This window comes from Alosa pseudoharengus, unplaced genomic scaffold (assembly GCF_046254945.1).
Source record: "Alosa pseudoharengus isolate Yale_2024_CS ecotype anadromous, Long Island Sound unplaced genomic scaffold, YU_APseudo_1.1 YU_APseudo_1.1_scf_14, whole genome shotgun sequence".
Classification (NCBI taxonomy): domain Eukaryota; kingdom Metazoa; phylum Chordata; class Actinopteri; order Clupeiformes; family Clupeidae; genus Alosa; species Alosa pseudoharengus.
The window spans coordinates 17,776,939-17,796,938 of NW_027468609.1; the positions used below are offsets into that span (position 1 = coordinate 17,776,939).

General features: G+C 44.9%; 2 protein-coding genes across 3 annotated transcripts in view; both read left to right on the top strand.

Annotated features, from left to right (window-relative positions):
- grk3 (G protein-coupled receptor kinase 3) overlaps nt 1-4,720 on the top strand; it is a 78,165-nt gene extending 73,445 nt beyond the window's left edge. For both annotated transcript variants that reach the window (XM_076284010.1, XM_076284011.1), the window contains one exon: nt 1-4,720. This exon is cut by the window's left edge and continues 251 nt beyond it. The gene's annotated coding sequence lies outside the window, so the exon portion shown is untranslated.
- Nucleotides 3,484-20,000, top strand: part of myo18b (myosin XVIIIB) — a 77,398-nt gene continuing 60,881 nt past the window's right edge. The window contains exons 1-6 of the mRNA XM_076284986.1: nt 3,484-3,655; nt 8,054-8,253; nt 15,388-15,531; nt 16,424-16,681; nt 16,757-16,939; nt 17,808-17,868. Coding sequence (XP_076141101.1) covers nt 3,484-3,655; nt 8,054-8,253; nt 15,388-15,531; nt 16,424-16,681; nt 16,757-16,939; nt 17,808-17,868 — 1,018 coding nt within the window. The remainder of the gene's footprint in view (nt 3,656-8,053; nt 8,254-15,387; nt 15,532-16,423; nt 16,682-16,756; nt 16,940-17,807; nt 17,869-20,000) is intronic.

Genomic DNA, 20,000 nt, shown 5'->3' on the forward strand with positions numbered 1-20,000 from the left:
TGACTCTTATACACACGCATCCACTCTCATGCAAGAACGCAAGAACACACACACACACACACAGCTCTGCTTTACCCTGCTGTGATCTCACCAACAGGCCCAAAAAACCTCATACACACACACACATACAGTCTAACTCCTGCTGGTGCAGAGAGGGAATAAAAATCCACCTGGATAGGGCCACTGGACCCTCTGAGTTTTTTTTCTCTCATTCATGCACACACACCCACACAAACATATATACACACACACACACGCGCACACACTTTGAAGTGGAGATGCATTGGATACTGAGTGGAGGAGCCTGGCCAGAGAGCAGTGTTGGGAAGAGCACCACATCTTCATCGTCCTCTCCACTCCTCTGCCCATCGTCCTGCTGTGGTCCACTCGCTTGGTCTGCTGGACACCTCTCCGACTCTCCCACCCCGGCCTCATCTCATTGGGTAGCAGACTGCTGGGGGAGTCCAGCAGCTTCATGTGATTGGCTAGCAGAGTGCTCAGGGGAGGCCATCGGCTTCATCTGATTGGGTAACAGACTGCTGGGTGAAGCCAGCAGCTTCATGTGATTGACTAGCAGACTGCTGGGGGAGGCCAGCTGCATGAAGGTGCTGGATGAGGCCTTGTCTCTCAACCTGAAGACGCAGCAGTGATTTCAGTTCCCTGTTGGATGACATGGACTCCCAATAGTGAAAGAGATACACACACACACACATACATACAGACACACACACACACAGAGTCTTGACATCCTTTGTTGCGGTCTGCACGTGTAGAGATAAGAGACTCTCAGGACGCAGGGAGTCAGTCGTCACCTTCTGGGATGAACTCTAAACACTCAAACTCCTCCAAAATCAGCATGAATCCCAACTGGATGACCAGTTCAATTCAACACACACACACGCACGCACAGAATCATTCCTGTCCTGTTTTGCGACATGTCGTTCCCACTCCACTGCCTGTGCCATTGATGTAACCACGGCGACCACAGACTGCCTGGGCGGAACCACTTCCTCCACTGCCCACGCCCAACAAAAGCAGACAACGCCCCTGACCTGTGACCCCACCCGACCCACAACCTTTAACCCATGCGCATTCCCTTGACCTTTCCCATGTGTGCCAGGACTCTACTGCACTTGATGCCCAAAAGGAGCCCACTCTGTCCCCATGGTTACCCTGTTCCCACCCTTCCTCACTTCCTACAGGATGCAGAGAGGGACAAACTTAACGCATGATGGAGCAGGGATGTGGATGTGTGCACTTGTTTAACAGCAATGGACGAGAGAGGGAGAGAGAGAGAAAGAAAGCAAGAGAGAGGTTCAGAGAGATGAGAGAAAGATGATGGAGTATTAACGAAAGAGTCAGAGGGTTTTTGACCGGACACCCTGGGATCAACCAAATTATAACGGGATGTTTTTTAAATGAGCTTGTGTGTGTGTGTTTGTGTGCATGTTTGTCTGTATTAGTGTGTGTGTGTGTGTGTGTACTCACATAGTTTGCAGATGGGGCAAGAAAGTGATGTGAATATTAAGCAGATGGACTGTGCAACAGGACTTGTTCCTTCTCTGCCTCGAATGTATTTTTGCTCAATTTTTTTCTTTTTTTTTTTCGTTGCCATTGTGTTTTGTTTGAAGGAGACGCGTCAAGCTGCTTGATTCCTCAATATGAGACGCCCACACACACGCCCACCCCTCCCCTCCCCTCACAAAAGTGCATAAAGTGCCAACAAATATTTTACTTGAGAGCACCAACGGACACATCCTCTCACCCCTGAGAGAAACACACACACACACACACACACACACACACACACACACACACACTCTCTCTCTTTCCTCTCAGAGCGAACTCTCCACACATCCCAAAGGACTAGGAGCACTCCTCCACATTTTTAAACACCGGAGTGGGTTTTTCACTTTTTTGTTTTTTAATTTGTTCCCTAGTGGACACGTCTGAAGATTTGGGGACCACTAGAAAGAACCATACAGCACCCCAGACTCTCCGCTGTGCGTGTATGTGTATATATACGGTATATAGAAATGTATACATATATATATATATATATATATATATATATATATATATATAAAACTGATACCGATCCTTTCTCTTTGCATCTACAGTATACTCCTGAGAAATGTTTGCATATTTAGGGATTTGATCTGTCTGCCTGTCTGTGTTTCTGTGCCCGAGACCTGTGTGCATACCACAGCCACAGGAGGGTTGGGGAAATGTGGGGGCGGGGGGGGTGTAACACATTATTCAATCAGTTTTGTCAGGCGTACCTCAGGATCAGAGTATGTGTGTGTTTGATCCTCCCACGCTAATTGTGGGTGTGTGTATGTGCGCGTGTGTGTGTGTCGTGCAGGCCATAGAGAAGCTGTTGTGTTTGCTATTAAGTGCTGTTTGTTGTGCTGTCTGTTGCGTCTGTTACCACGGCAAACCCCCCCCCCCCCCCCAGAGGAGGCTGGCTGGGGGCTGGCCCTGTTAGTGTCAATCAAATCAGAGACCACGCCCAGCAACCCACAGACAGACTGTTAAAGGACAGGTGTGTGTGTGTGTGTCCGTCCCAGTAATGCTCACATCATGAGGATTGTGTCGCAGGAGGAGAGTTCGGGACAACTTTAGACCATTTGTTGTAAGGCTTGATTTGAGTATAGTTTAAATTTTTTATATATTGTTTTAATGAATGTGATGCTGAATGCAGATTTCTATAGATGACATATTTTTTTGAGTATCTTGCGTGCTTTCAGGTGTCTGTTTTTGCTGAATGAAAGAACAAGCACAGTTTGAGGAAGGCCATGAGTTTTCTTGCTTATTTTTTTATTTTTATTTTCCATTTACGTTTCAGGTTTTGCCATGCAGTAAGACAAAAAAAATGTTTTAAACTTTTTTTTGGCTCCAAGTCCATGCATTTTGCAAAAAAAAAAGACACCAGACTTGTTCTTCATGTGATTCTGTCTTTCTCTTGTGCAGCAACACAGTTTAAGGAGCAGGGAGCAATCAGTAGCCTTTAGATGTATGGAGACCTGCCATCTTTGAGAAAGACATTATGGGAACCCACAAGGGAATGGGTCTTTTGTTTCCCCCAAAACCGACATGGCTTGTTTGAACTTTTAACTGCACTTTTTGGAAAAGGAAAAAAAATGAAAGAAAGAAAAATCCACTCCAGACTTTTCTAGCTGATGCTGATACAAAATCAATGTGCCAAAAGACAGCAGGGGCAGGTGGATGATGATGATGATGATAATAATGGTGGTGGTGGTGGTTACTATGATGACGATGACAACTATGATCCCAAAACCTGTTTGAAATGTCAGTCGTTTTCCCTCGTGCACGTCACGTGTCATGTCACGGCCATTCTGCCAACGGCCACCTCTCGGCTTCTCCACTGGTACGAGCGGACTCGACTCGGAGAAGCAGACGAGTTTTTGGACAAGGGTACAAAACTAAAAAACAAACGGATGCGACCAAATTTGGGGTGACATGGAGCGCGCTGAGCAGATTTGGGGTGACATGGAGCACGCTGAGCAGTTTTGGGGTGACATGGAGCACGCTGAGCAGATTTGGGGTGACATGGAGCACGCTGAGCAGTTTTGGGGTGACATGGAGCGCGCTGAGCAGATTTGGGGTGACATGGAGCGCGCTGAGCAGATAGGTGTGGGGGGGGGGGTTCTCAGCCCAGAGCCAGACCCCAAATAGCCAACGCCTCTCCAAGCACCAAGGAACCTGTGGTCTGGTACCACGACTTTACGACATTACCAAGAAGCAGCCGGCGCTGCTGCACTAACTCTCATCCCTCCCATCCCCCGGCGTTTTTCAAAGATGGTTGCACCTCTGTTGGTCAATCCCAAATAATCCACAGTGCTTCAGGGGTATTTCTCGCTGGCTCTCGCTCTTTGATTTCAGTGGTAGCTGCTCATCCTCTCTGCCTTGTTCCGCTGCATTCGCTTGTGTGTCTGTTTCTTTAGTGGCTGTTGGTTTTATGTGTGCTGGTGAATACAGACTTCAGACTGGCCGGCAAGGGGTGGCCAAACAGTAGAGGAAAAGGCAAATAGGAAAAAATGAATAACAAATTTAAATATATATATATGTATGTGTGTACATGAAATGACAAAAACGAACTAGATTATTTAAAAAAAAAAGAATTAAACAAGGTAGAAAACAACAAAAAAAAAGTTCTGGGAAGGGATTGGGTTTGATGTCAGTTAAAATATTTGTGGTGAAGAATCCGCTGAGATGTTGCACATATGAAAAACAAAAAAAAAGTTTAGATATTGTACCTACGAAGTTACAGATGATGACGACAATTATATTTTTTGTTTTGTTTGTGTTTGTTTTTAATACAGACAAATTATGCTTCATATTTATTGTCTGTGGGGGGATCAGAGGCCCCTAGGTGCAAAAGAGTTTGAGCACATGGGATTGTGAAATCGTCAGGGCGTAGGGCCTAAGACTTAACCTGGTTAGTCACTCAAAGAAGTTTTTTTTTTCCTTAATGTGCCACAACGAAACGCAAATACTACTGTTTGGGGGTTTTATTGCCATTGAGGTTATGATATGATAATTATAACTATTGATATTATTATTCAATGACTGATTATTGTTATTAAAATTATTTTAATGTTTTTTTGTTTTGTTTTATTTCATTTTCTGAACAGCTAGGAACATGTGGTGGACTGCTCATACAAACGGTTCAGAAATAAAAAGCCCCTTTTTTGTGTGTGCTGTGTTAAGCGTTTTTTGTGCATGTTTGATTGCGTGTGTGTTAAATAACATTAGCACACACTTACTCTTTTATTATGCCATACTTGTACCTGTATACATGTTTGCCAGTATGTGTATGTGCACAATATGCCATACATAAGGACTTGTGTCAGTATACATTATCCATACATCACACATTGCACCATATACACAAAGGGTTGTACCAGTATACATGTTTATCAGTATACATTATACTACAATATATAATATACTACGTATATTAAGGGTTGTCCCAGTAAACATTGTGGGCAGCCGTGGCCTACTGGTTAGCTCTTCGGACTTGGAACCAGAGGAAAACAGACACACCAGCGGCTGAAGTGCCCTTGAGCACGGCACCTAACCCCTCACTGCTCCCCGAGAGCCGCTGTTGTAGCAGGCAGCTCACTGCGCCCGGATTAGTGTGTGCTTCACCTCACTGTGTGTACACTGTGTGCTGAGTGTGTTTCACTAATTCACGGATTGGGATAAATGCAGACCAAATTTCCCTCACGTAATCAAAAGAGTATATATACTTATACTTAACATGTTTATCAGTATACATTATACTACAATATATAATATACTACGTACATTAAGGGTTGTACCAGTAAACATGTTATTCAGTATACATTATACTACAATATAATAGACTACGTACATTAAAGGTTGTACTATGTACACTTACTTGTATGTGCATAGAATATGTCCACAATGTGCTACAAGGGTCAGATTACATTTGTTGTTAAAATGTGTTTTAGTGAGACACGTTGTATCCAAGTGTACAGCCAGAGATGATGCCGACCACATGTGTTTGGATTCCGTTACTGCCAACGTAACAAAAGATTTCCTTTGTCTGGGACTCATCAGAAAGTACTAGTGTTTACACTACAAAAGGTATGTGGTCACGAGTCCCCTCACGCCTCAGCGTGCTATCAAAATGAGTTTGAAGCCAATCCATTATTATAATAAGGCCAACCACTGTGTTGTGTTGCTTTAAACACTGCATAGAATTGCACGTTCCTAGACTGCCATCATGAAAACCCATGAAGCTTGGCTTAAAAATTAACATACTGTAACTGGTAGGGAAAATGTGGGTTGGTTGGGAGTGATTTAAAAAACAGCTCTCCTACATCCATGGATCAGGTGCCCTTGAGCAAGGCACCTAACCCCCAACTGCTCCCCAGGCGCCGGATTAAGGGATGCCCACTGCTTAGGATGTGTAGATGTACTCCTAGTGTGAATGTGTGCACACTACACCCAGATGGGTAAAAAGCAGAGAGCAAATTTCCTCACAGGACAACCCCCTTCCCCCTTTAGCATGATGCTTTATCAAAATATCCTGCGACTACAGCTACGTTTTTGACAATGCTGATGTTGGTCTGATCAGGTACCCTTGTTTACTTATTGGAAGCACGTACTAAATAAAACAGTGCATGCTCTAGTTGATGCGGGGGTCTTGTTTTGTGGGGAAATCCTGATTTCTTTTGCTTTTCAGGACATTTCTGTGTAGCCCTAGATCTACGAGTGCCTCTGACACTGCTGCCAGTCCGATTTAGTATGACAACTTCCACAGGAAACTGATTAGTGTGGACTGCACGGGCCTATATAAGACCCAGAACTAGGACCACAGTCAGGTGCCATGATGCCGATCGTTATTAGGATCAGTCATCACACCATGTTTTGAAGATAATAATGTTCACTGTTATTATTGTATGTTGCTCTGGACGACAGCGTCTGCCCAAAACCAGAACCCATAACCCTACTCATGTCAAACATCAATCAGCATCTGCCAGTCCCCTGTAGTGAATCCCATGTTACATTTGCCAGTGGCTTACGTCAGACGGCATGTTATTTTTAACACAGCAGTACATTTTACTTTGAATCTTTTCCCGCCTGGTTTTCAGGAATTGTTTTCTGCTAAGACCACTGATGAGGGGGCACTCTTTGAGTGTATGATTCATCAAACAGCTGTTTCGTTGATGTTTACTTCATCTTCATGATGACAACCTTTCAGAGACGGTCTTGGTGTGTGTGTGTGTTTGTGTGTGTGATTGCTTCAGAAGTCTCATCTTTCATTTCCATCTATCAGTGTTCAGTTCACGTTACCCCTCATTGATGCCTAGTAATATTTCTTCTGTCGTTCATATATGCCTTACCCTCCTTCTCTTTCTCCCTCCCTCTCTCTGTCCCTCCCTCCTTCTCATCTTTCTCTTGATCTGTCCCCTCCCTCTGCTGTGATGCGTGTGTGTGTGTGGCTCCTCCCTCACACAGTTGGGTCTGTCAATCAAACGTCAGCCATTATGGGGCCGCCACACACGGCTCCTCTCGTTCCCCCTTCTGCTGCTGTCGCCACGGCACCGAGAGAGAACAGCACTGGGTGCGGGTGTGTTTGGGGTCTGAGCGTAGGATGTATGTTTTCTGTGTATGTGTGTGTGTGTGTGTGGGGTGAGTCATTGAACGTGATTGGGGTGGGGGTTGGTGTGTGTGTGTGTGGGGGGGGGGGGGGCAGTTTACATCCTCAGTTTGTGTTAGAAGATAACAGTCCTAATCCAATGAGGTGTTACTCCGCACAAATGCACACACACACACACACAGAGTTTGCCCGTGCATGTGTCACTCATAGTGAATAAGCCGAGGCCTAGCAGCATAGCTCTGTGTTTGACTCCATTCATCCAACCACATCAAATCTCCTCCTTCCCCCTCTCTCTACTCCGTCTCTCTCCCTCTCCATTCTGCCCCTGAGCTCCTGTGCTGCTCCTTCATCTGCCCCTGAGCAGTCTGTCAGTTTCTGCACACTTGTTTTCCCCTCCATTTGCTTCTGTGAGTGAGTGTGTGTGTGCTGTATCCCCAAAGTGTTTCCCAAACAGGGTAGTATATCCCCTTCACCTTCCCCCAACACAGATATTTATAGCCAGGTCTTGTGTTAACTCAGCTGCCTTGCTTATCTGTGTGTGTGTGTGTGTGTGACTGAGCCTGCATGGCTGTCTGTGTCACTCTATTTCTGACCAGTTGCCCCGTCAGTGTATGTGTTAGAGACAGTGAAGCTGTGTGCCTTGTTCTGGTCAACTGGAATTGAACAGAGAGCGCCAACTTAAGGTGGAATTACAACACGATTCAACAAGTGAAGCCATTTCAAGGTAGGTTTTGCAGCTATTGTTTTTTTTATTTCATTCATTACTGTTGGGAGTGTGGGGTTAGTGGAAGGTTTGACTGAGAGAAGATTTGACTAAGAAGCAGAGTTAATGTGAGCGTGTTTTGGCAAAAAGGCAACTCGTATTTATAGCCTCTTGACCACTGTGGGTGTCTGTAGCCTCAACCTCGCTGAGAGAGAGAGCCCTAAAACTAGACAGGACCAGAAGCCGATTCGCTGACTGCGAGGAAGTTCTTGAGTTGACATTGACTGGCCGGCTGGCGCGTTCCGAGGCGCTGTGGAGGTGGACGTCCACGGCAGGCCTGTGCTCGTGCGGCATAGCGCTGACGCCACTTGAAACCCGAGCGCCAGCGGTTCAGGTGCTACTTCGACTCGGCAGTGGCGCCTGTACATTTGTTTTGTTGTTCACACGTAAAGATCTGTCAGATGAGCATCGTCAGGGAGGATTAGGAGGGCTCTGCAGACACACACACATCCATCTACACACAGGAATCAACACTCATCGACAGGATATGAAGTATTTATTTACTGAAATTTGTGCTGTGTGTATGTATGTGTGTGTGTGTTCACCACATTCTTTCATACTGTATACATTAATATAGCATGCTCATGGCACATAGGTACAAACACCTACAGCCGCCCAGTCAAAAACGGCTGAAGGAAACTGTCAGCAGCAGCACACACACACACACTGGTGGTGGTCTTCTTCGGATAGCCCGTGGGGTGAGGAGGTGACGTGTTATTCTGTAAATATCTCACTTTGGCTCAGATCAGCCACAGCCACCATTCTGTCCCGACCCCAGAGCTGCAGCTGCATCTTGAGACTCGTTTACCCTTCATCAATAGTGTGTCTGTCTGTGTGTGTGTGTGTGTGTGTGTGTGAGTGTGTTCAGTATCATCATTCTGCCCAGACCTCTCAAGATGTGGCAGCAGCTTGGGACTCGTTTATATGTCTTTGTGTGTGTGTGTGTGTGTATGTGTCTGTGTGTGTGTGTGTGTTTTCCACTGAGACCCTCACACACACCTGTGATGGAGTTATATTGGCCGCTTTGACGTATTCACAGCCAGTGGCGTCTGTGCTGCATGATGTGGTGTGTGGAGTATAGAGAGTGAGCTGTCCTATTGCTGAATCAGAGTGGTTTCATCATCCGTACTAATAGCCATTCGGCATCTGGTGAATCATCAGTAGTAGGGGTTTGCACACGAGATGGCATGAACAATCACCAAATGACTCACTACACAGTCTGTACAGTATGTGAGTGGATGTGTCTATGTTTGGTGGGTTGTCCATGCTGTAATGGTTTGTTAATGTTTATGGTTTTTAGCAGACACTTTTGTCCAAAGTGATTTACAATAAATTCAATAAACATTTAACTGACATCAGAATTAACAGTTCATAGTAAAACCAAATAGCCTAAAAATACCAATATTATTAATAGACTAAATAGAACTTAACAGAATAATACCAATAAACATATACAAACAACAACCATGAAAAATGAAATGGATTAGTTAGAAACAAGTTAAACAGATAAATCTTCCCAAATTGTGCTTTCTTTCTGTGTGTGGGTGTGTGTGTGTAAGATGTGTTGTTGAGGGGGGGGGTTGTTTAACTCTGCAGTGTCCCGCCAGCGGGATGGTTACCCCCCTCCCCCACCACCCCCCAACATTCTAAATCATTTTTATACATCAGATTGTTATGTAGCATAGTCATATTATACATAATTTGAAAGCTTGAACTCTTAGGAATCAATATATGACAATGACAATTTTTCATGTAAAATATGTGTAGTCCTTTACATTGTCAGATTAATCTAACTATGTCTCACTTAAATTTAATCAAAAAAGACCTCCTCCTCCGCCTTTGGTGCTTCCCTACCTCTAGCTGCAGTGTATATCCTTAGCAATATGCTAGATATAGCATATTGGGTCTTGATATTCACAGGAATCCATAGAAATCAATCATGTTATTTTATCCAATATTAGTTGTGCAGATGTATAGTCCATCTTATACACACCAATTGAATTGAAATAGAAATTGCAAAGATTTATATTTTTGTGTAATATTTCAATATTTAGTGTAATCATTTCATATCAGAACCCCTGAAGTACAATTTTCAAATACAAGCATGAAACTTCAAAATGTTACCTTTCATTTGAGACCAAGATGCTTCTACACAAAGGGGTTCATAGACAGTAAGCATTTGATTGTCAGTATGCATTTTGAATAACCAAAAGTCCTATGGGGAGTTTCCATAGGGCATTTTACAAAACGCATGAGCATACCTTGGCAAATAATGGTCTAAAGTACTCATATTTTCATTCTATGTTGATCTACTTTGAACACAGCTTCACAATACCTTGTGCTAGGCCTCAGTTGTGTTTCTAATACATATCAAGTGACCTAGAGGGCTGAAATGTGGTGAGTTCAGAGATGCTTGTTATCCGGCAGAAAGACAAAAACAATATTCTAGCCTCTGTAACTCTGTGTCAGTACATCACACAGTTCTTCTGATTGTTTTCTGAGAAACTACATTGTCTTAGCTTTCCAAAACAAGCATTTGATTATAGGCCAAACTAGGTGGGAACAGTGGCCTCTGAAGTAGGCGCTGTGCAATTTCAGGCAAAACCTGGAAATTGCTATTGAGAATTGCAAAACCTGGAAATTGCTATTGAGTCTGTGTGTTGTCCAAATGAATGTGTATCTTGTTTAATGCTTGTTTGTGTTTGTGTTGGACAGTGTTGCCATGGGTTTCTTGCCCATGCACTTCATTAACTTTATACACGTGTGTGTTGTGAGGCGTGTTGTTTGTGTTGTGCTCATGATTCCTTGAGGTTGTTTAAACATAAATATTTGTGTATGTGTGATAGGTGTTGTTTGTATTGTGCGTGCATTTCCTTGTGATTGCACTTAAGTTTATGTGTGAGGCGGCTGTGGTCACAGTCATATGACCACGTCACCTTCCCACCCCCCAACACACACACACACACACACACAACACCTGTACATCCCACAATGCCTTGCATGCATGTCAGCTGCCCACTCCACTGTCAGAGGTTGGAGATGTGGTCATTCGTCAGGTACTCAGGTGTTCTCTCCCACCACACACTCATCCATCAGGTGCTCTGTGCCACCACACACTCATTCGTCAGGTGCTCTGTGCCACCACACACTCATTCGTCAGGTGCTCTGTGCCACCACACTCATTCGTCAGGTGCTCAGGGGCTCTGTGCCACCACACACTCATCCGTCAGGTGTTCTCACTCACCACACACTCATCCGTCAGGTGTTCTCTCCCACCACACACTCATTCGTCAGGTGCTCTGTGCCACCACACACTCATTCGTCAGGTGCTCATGTGGTCTCTGCCACCACAGAATCAGAATCGTAATTTATTGGCCAAGTATGTTGGCACACAAGGGATTTGGTGGTTCTGTAGTACAATACAGATTCTGTAGTGCTATACGCAAAAATACACCAAAAAATACACATACAGTATACACCATACGGATACAACACAATATATAATACAATGTAGACAGTGCAACGCACATTAGCAGGGTGTTAGTAGCTCACATGGTCTGCAGCTGCCTACAGGGTGGCCAGGTTAAGGCTCTGTGTGTGTGTGTGTGTGTGTGTGTGTGTATATATTTATGATATGGTTGTACATCTTTAAACACCTCATCTCTGAGAGATAGCTGATGTCTGTATGAAACGACCTGCTCCTGCTCTACTAATGATGATCATTACAGTCTCTACAATAAAGATTCCCTTAAATACTGAATCACTGTTGATGTGCTTTGTCACTTTAAATGTGCTTTATTCTATACATCTTTCACTGTATTAGTAGGGTGTTGAGTGCTGATCAGAATGATGCCACCTCCTTCTTTCTCTCTCTCTCTCTCTTGCTCTCTTTCTTTCTCTTTCTCTGTTACTTCACTCTCCCTCTCTCCTCTTCACTCTCTCTGTCACTTCATTCTGTCTCTCTCTCTCTTTCCGTGACTCATTCTCTGTGTCTCTCCATCACCAGGTCCACAGTGTCACTGTTTCTGTTTGTTGTTGGGCGCCTTCCTCACCTCCACACATCTGGCCGACCTCTCTCTTCACCTGACCCTTGACCCCTGCTCCCTCCACAGTTGGCTGCCATGGCACTATCCTCACGCTTAAAACTATGGGAACAAAAGGGAGGTCCCGAGCATCGAGCCACAGGGCTGAGGCGCCTCAGCCTTGCTTAGCTTCACCACACTGCCTGGGTGCTACACTAACTGTGCACTGCGCTAACTTTGCTAACTGTACAGTATGCAACCTTGTCTGAAAGCTAAGCTAACTACTGTGTGCTATGCTAATGCTGTATCATGTGCCTGGTGTGTGCTAGGCTAATTTAAATCTATACTGTAGTAATTATGTGCAATTATGTGTGTGCATGCTCAGTGGGAATTATGCCAATTACCAGCTGTGCCACCCTGCAAACATGTCAGCTTTTGTCTGACTAACATTGTGTAATACAGTGTTTCTCAAACTTTTTCAGATGAAGGACCACTTAACCAATAAAAAAGAAACGCACGGACCACCTCAAAAAGATTAGACCTACTTCAACAGTATATTAGTCTACACAATAGGCCTACTCACTGAACCACCTTGCTTATTGCACTTTGCACTTTGCTTATTGCGTCAGAGGAATGATATGATTTAAACTGGCATATCTTACATAGACAGTGTTGCAGAACTTTTTGGATTTCCATACAAGTTGGTTCAATATTGCAAACAACTCATCTATATTATATTTTACCACGTCTGCTCGCGGACCACTTGGGATAGCTTGCGGACCACCAGTGGTCCCTGGACCACACTTTGAGAAACACTGGTGTAATAGTTAAGTAGTTAAATAGTAACTAACTTGGGCAGCCGTGGCCTACTGGTTAGTGCTTCGGACTCGTAACCGGAGGGTTGCCGGTTCGAACCCTGACCAGTAGGCACGGCTGAAGTGCCCTTGAGCAAGGCACCTAACCCCTCACTGCTCCCCGAGTGCCGCTGTTGTTGCAGGCAGCTCACTGCGCCGGGATTAGTGTGTGTTCCACCTCACTGTGGGCTGAGTGTGTTTCACTAATTCACGGATTGGGATAAATGCAGAGACCAAATTTCCCTCACGGGATCAAAAGAGTATATACTTATACTTAACTATATATACTAGTATATATATATATATATACTAGTATACATATATATATATAATATATGTATATACTTATACTTAATAATTATGTTTCATAAAAGTTGATTACATGGGCTGCAGTTAAATACCATATTTATCACTAACATAAATAAGTTAGATATATTGCGAGATGTTTCTGAGATGTTTCAGCTGGCTGATGTAATCATTGTTGTTACATTGGAAATGTTTGCATTCTGATTGTTCATAAATCATTGATTATTAATAATCCATCGATGACTTTCCTAATGAAACATGCACTTAAGGATGTTATCTAGATTAGAACCTTTAAACAGTCATCACAGAGCACTGGAGAAAGCTAACCAGCGAAATTTTTTGGAACTGAACTATGCATCATTTACCAGGACTTAACAAAGCTAGCATGCTGTATCCTGTTGCTTGGACCACAACAGTTTTAAAGCCACTGAGATGCTGATACCATTCCACAGTGTAATATTGCTAATGGTATTGCTGCTCTAACATCACAAGGATCAAAATTAAGCTCTTGCTGTCAGTAAAACCACAGAAGCTGTGTTGAGTGCAGCGAGTGCTCTGTCCTTACTGCTCTGCTGTACAGCAGGCAGTTAGCTATTAGCAGCTTTTATTATCAGCCTCATGAAACTATATACACACCACCAGCTCGGCCACCAGACCCTCTGAAGCAATTAGACCACAGCAGAGATAATCCCATAAACAACAAAAATATATTTGAAATATATTTTGAAATATATGTAAATATTCAAAATTGGCCCCCAAAATATATTTTTACAATAGCCTATATTTCAATTTTTTTTTTCTGTATGGGATCAGAGGGCCGTGGTAACAATGGGTACAGCCTCTGTGTGTGCTTCGTTTGTGTGATGGGCTGCCTAAAGTCAAATGTAAAGTTGACTTTTATCTAAAGCATCAAAGACTCACTGGCAGGTTTCGGGAATCAAACCCGTCGGGTCGACTTATTGTCAGTAACGTTACCCTGCTCCACCACGCTTGGCTGCCTCTGAGGTCATCAATTGGGATAACCCAAAATGCTTTTGCCTTTTTTCTGGGGTCTGGTGTGTGCACCAGCATCACTGTAGCTATTCTGACCCGCGGACGCAGGTGTAGAGTTTCCTCTTCTCCAGGCCAACAATTAACACCCAAATAACTGGGTCAGGGTTTATTTTAGACAACACGCGGTCAGTCTTCGCGCTCCCAGCAGAATAGTGCCAAGCGTCCTGCAGCGCATCCATCGTTGCCCCAGTGCATGTGTTTGGGTCTAACATGAACAGAACACCACAGATATCCGTGTCGGGCTGCATGTGTTAGCTGGTCATGTCTGATTCTGTGGTGTTTGTGTCGTTGTTGTAGTGGTGGTTGTGTTGTTGTCTGTGGAGTCATGCCTAATGTCATCTTTACGCCTTTACTATATAGCCCCCCCCCCCCCCTCCTTTTTTTGTCAATCTCCCTCTTTTGCTTTTTTCTAAGATAGCCTTACCTGTGGAGCACTTTGGGTCAACGGTTGTTGTAAATATAAATAAAGTTACTTGACTTGACTAATGGCTGGTTGCATGACTCATGTCACCAGGCAGGGGTAAGTGTGTAGTCCAGATAAGTGTTTCCCTGCCCCCCACCCCTTCCACAGCATGTTTCCCATCTGAGACACCTCTTCATACCTGACTGCTCATGTCAGTGGCACTGTGTGTTCGCTGACGACCTCCTGATCATATCAGGAGCATTTTAATCACTCTGCATTGAAATCAGGAGGGCGTGGAGCAGAGAGAGATGGTAAATAAACAGGACAGGGGTCCAGTTCATGACGGGAAACTCCTGCTTTAAATAGCAGGTCTGGGCCTAATCTGAGGCAGCGCCCCCTGCTGTCTGGGAGTGCTGGCGCGTGCCAGAGAGAGAGAGCACTGAGGGTGTTTGGCCCTCTGCTCTTTTCCTGAAGTGCCCTCTTCATGGGCCAAGAGTTCCCCCCATTCCCCTTGCACTTGTTCCCAGAGCCTCCGTTCTTCAGAATGCCGCCAGCATGGCCTTAAGTCCACTCTGTGTAACCGTAGCCTTGGTTGTGTGTGTGTGGTGTGTGTGTTTGCGTGCATATGTGCTTATGTGAGTATGTGCAAACCAAAGGTTCATGTTTGGGAGAGTGCATGTTTGTATTTTTGTAGTTTTTAATGCATATCATAGTGAGAGTTGAATTGACAGCGCTATTTCTCTTTGTGTGTGTGCATCATGTCTCTATGTGTGCATATTTTGTGTGTGTGTGTGTTAGAGTTGTGACATTTCTTCTCCGTGGTCGTTTAGATCAAGGAGGAAAACACACCCCCACCGGTCCAGCCCCCTCCCCCTGTCTCCGTCGTGCCGGGAGGCTTCCTCAAGCAGCTAGTCAGAGAGACGGAGAAGGAGGTCAAACAGAAAGAGCCGGAAAACAAGTCGGAGGACAAACCGGTGAGCCCCTGACCACCACAGACCACACCACGTCACACAGACAGTCTCTCGTCCGAGGATAGCAGAGATAGTTATTACTGTTATAGAGATAGTTATTACTGTTATCACCACAGAACACAACCAGAGACTTTCTAATGAGGAGACACAGCACTCAAAATATCCTCTATAGAAATGCATGGGGTTAGTTTGTAATGCCAATATGGCAGTTGTCTACACAAATCACACCCCTTCCTTGGCAAAACGTTGACATGTGAATACATTGAGCCAATCATGTGCTGTGTTGTGAAGACATCGTGCCAATCATGTGTTGTGATCTCGCCGCTGGAGCAAGATTGGTGTCGTGAAGCCTTACGCACACGCATATCTGCCGAAATAGATGCCCGATAAGTGCCCAAAAAGCGTTGCAATATGGCCGCCGAGTGGAGGGACTTGCCTAAAAGGACTTTGACACAACCCGTCACGCAGAGAGCATAGCAGAGTTGGGTGGCGTAGCTTTTATTTCTATGATAAAAAAGGTTCTTGAATAAAAAGTTTCTTAACTGACTCACAACAACTTAAAATGTAACAAAAGCTAGACAGAAACGAAGATGCACAGAATGCTGCAAGGATCATGACCCGCTCTCTTTGCATTTGGATATAGAATTACATGGATGCTTATAGTTTTTTTTATTATTTACTTCACCAGCAGAAAACACACCATATCTTCAAAGCATACATGACAAAAAGTCTCCATGACACTTGATTTATGAATATACTGTATGAATATATCATAAGTGTATATTTTAAGTGTATATTTTAAGTGTATATACATATAAACACACTAATCCAAAAATATGTTCCTCCAATGTCTTCTTTTTTTAACACCTGTGTCTGCTGATCCTCTGATGTGCAGCAGCCCAGCAAGCTGAGTGATAAGCTGGTCCAGCAGTTCCTGGCACCAGACGAGACTCCACCTATCCTGGAGGCTGAGATGGCTCTCCGCGCCGAGCAGGTGCTCAACGGTGATAACGGTCGCCACATGATTCCGCCCATGTCCGAGAAGAAGACGCCCAGGAGGATGCTGTCGCCGGCCTCGTCCAAACCCACGTCGCCCGAAGCCACGTCGCCAAAGCCCGACAACATGCTGGGGTCAGCGAAGAGCTCGGACAGTGTGGAAAGAACCCGTTCAACAGAGCAGGCCAATCTACAGCAGACTCGGTCACCTGACCAGGCCAAACCACAGCAGGTGGAGAAGAAGGATAAGAAAGTAGAGCTGAAGCAGAAGGAGGAACAACAGCAAAAAAAAGAGCAGAAGAAAGAGCTGAAGAAGGAGGTGAAGAAAGAGGGGATGCCGGAGGAAAGGCAGGATCCAGAGGGGCAACAGGCAGAGAGCATCGTCACAGAGCAGCCCAAGAAACAAGAACCACCGGTGGGGAGACTACCTCTCTCATATGGAATTACACCATGTTATTGCAAATACCTCACTAGCATAGAGTTAAAACACCTCACTAGCATAGAGTTAAAATACCCCACTCCCATAGAGTTGAAACATCCCACTCCCATAGAGTTGAAACATCTACTGTATCTTGCTTTTCCAAATACTTCACTCCATAGAGTTATCATGCTATTCCAAATACCTCTCAGAGTTGTCATGTTACTGCAAATACCTCACTCCCATAGAGTTAAAACACCTCACTCCCATGGAGTTATCATGTTACTGCAAACACCTCACTCCCAGAGTTAAAATATCTCACTCCCATAGAGTTAAAATATCTCACTCCCATAGAGTTAAAATATCACTCCCATGGAGTTAAAATATCTCACTCCCAGAGTTAAAATATCTCACTCCCATAGAGTTAAAATATCTCAGTCCCATGGAGTTATCATGTTACTGCAAACACCTCACTTGCATTGCACCACACTGTGCATTACGTGCAATGTTAAGTAGTTTTTCATTTTAGTATTGATTCACAGTCACAGTGTGTGTGTAAGAGAGAAAGAGAGAGAGAACATGGGAACTTGAAATTAGACATAGCAGTTGCAGTGTCTAGTCAAATAAAACAGAGCAGTATTCATTCATATACTGATGTGATACAGAAGCTTGGCATGTGAGGGAGGGACAGAAGAAAGGAACTCACAGCTATGCACATGAGTGAGTGAAAGAATGAATGACCATACAGTTGAGTTGAGAAACGGAATGAATGAGTGCAGGGGGCAGCCATCTCTGCTTTGTGTGTGTGTGTGTCTCTACCTCCCCTCTCTCACTCTCCTCTTCCCTTCTTCCATCTCTTCAGCAGAAAGACGTGTGGTATGAGGCTGGAACTGTGTGGCTGGTCCAGAAAGATGGCTTTGCACTTGGTGAGTCACACACACACACACTCTGCCTCAGGCGACTCAGCACCCAGTCTGCTACTTATCACTGATGCATGCTGGGAGCATGCTGAGATGAGGATGTTCAGGCGCTGGGATATCACCTGAGGGGTCAAGGCCACCTGTTCAAATCTCACCCTTAAGACTGGCAGCTATAGTAATGTGATGTGAATTCAAAAAAACTTTGATGCATTATTATTAGCCTATACTGTTTCCTTGGGGCTTATTCGAGTCCAGTGTGCTGACGGCTTTTGGATGGGGGCTGGGGGCTGGGGGGGGGGGCTGTCCCTAAATCTGGCGGAGCGTGCCTGGGCAGAGCTGTAGCGCCTGCCAGAGGGCAACATTTGGGGACAGGTGATGACCGGGGCAGGGTATGAGGAGTACATAATGATGCTGCTCATGCCTCTGCTGATGTAGCGGGAGATGGTGGTATCCTCCAGGGAGAGCAGTGAGCAATGATGTTCTGGGCCGTCTTCAACACCCTCTCGAGAGCTTTCTTGTCCATATAGCTGAGCGGCCAGCATACCACACTGAGAGGCTGGATGTCAGTACGCTCTCAGTGATCGCCCGGTAACAGTCTACCTGCAGCTTCTCATCCAGGTTTTTCCTCCAGAGCACTCACAGGATGTGTAGTCTCTGCTATTCCTTTTCTACCATTGCCATGGTGCTGGTAGCATGGATGTGGGCTAGCATGCAGTAGCCAGAAAAGTGGGTTGAATTTCCAGCTGCCACCGTTGTGCCCTTGAACCCTGAAATGTCCTGGGGAGACTGGGCCTTGTAATAATTGACATATGTAAGTCACTTTGATAAAAGTGTCAGCAAAATGAATAAGCGTGTTGGCAGACCAGAAGAGGTCGTCTGAGATTAGGGTTCCCTGGAACGTGAAGGTGTGTGAACCCACACAGACCCTGTTAATGTAGAGCGGGGCTCGTTCTGTGCTTACTTAGTGTGTTGTGTTTCCTCCTGAATTCTTGAAAAGTGTTTACTTTTTGTCCACAACTCTATGTAGGTCTGTTTGTGCAAAGCTGCTAGCTGTGTGTTCTGGTGGTTAACCTGGTTAATGTGCAAACAGAGGTGGGTGTAAGCCTGCGGTATGCTAACTCCCGTATGCTAACTGCAGTATGCTAACTGCGGTATGCCAACTGCAGTACGCTAACGGTTTGGGGTTGTTGTATGAAGCTCATGTGAGGTGTCGTCTGAAAGCTGGGACAACTGTGCGAAGGTGTTGGGTGTCGCTGGCGTTATTTATAGTCTCGTGCTGGGAGAGTGCAAGGCTGCGCAGGGCTGTGTGACTGTGTCCAGGCCTGTGGGGACCAGCGCAGCTTTATCTGAAGGGGATTTCCCTGAGGACTGAGAGTTTCACAGACACACCCACTCACCTCTCCCAATCTGACTCAGAAAAAGTATTTTCAGATATCAGATATATTCATATCAGATATAATCAGATCACACACACACACGTGCGCACGCACGCACGCACGCACGCACGCACACGCACACACACACACACATACACATACACTACATGCACAGGTATAGCACACATGCAGAGACACTTGTCTATGCACAGAGATCTTACACACAGATCTTTGCATACACACACACACACACACGCACACACAGATAAAACAGATGACACACACACACACACAGATAAACATCTGGCGGTCAGAGGTACTTTAGAGCCCGTTAGGCTGTAATATTGCGGAGTCATTCCCCGTGTGTTAAAGGTTAATCTCCGGGCGCTGGTAAATCCTCTAATCGTATTGTCTCTCTGCTGTGGTGCTCTGCAGTGAGCTATCATCACATCCTGCAGGATTCGCAGAGCTCTGAGAGGCCCCACCCTGCCCTCCACCCCTCTGCTGGATCAACACACTAGATAACAGCTGTCTCGGGGACTAATCTACCTTTCGTGGAGGATTTATACAACTTTTATTTTTTACATAGATAGATAAGACTTTATTAAATCCCACACCTGGGAAATTTACTTGTCACAACAGCCCAACAATGCATAAATAAAAAGTAAAAGACAATTGCATACAGTATGTCCAGCATACAAGCACACTTAAAAAAAATCACACAGTGATAGCAATATGCCATAGCGGCATAGATGTACATGC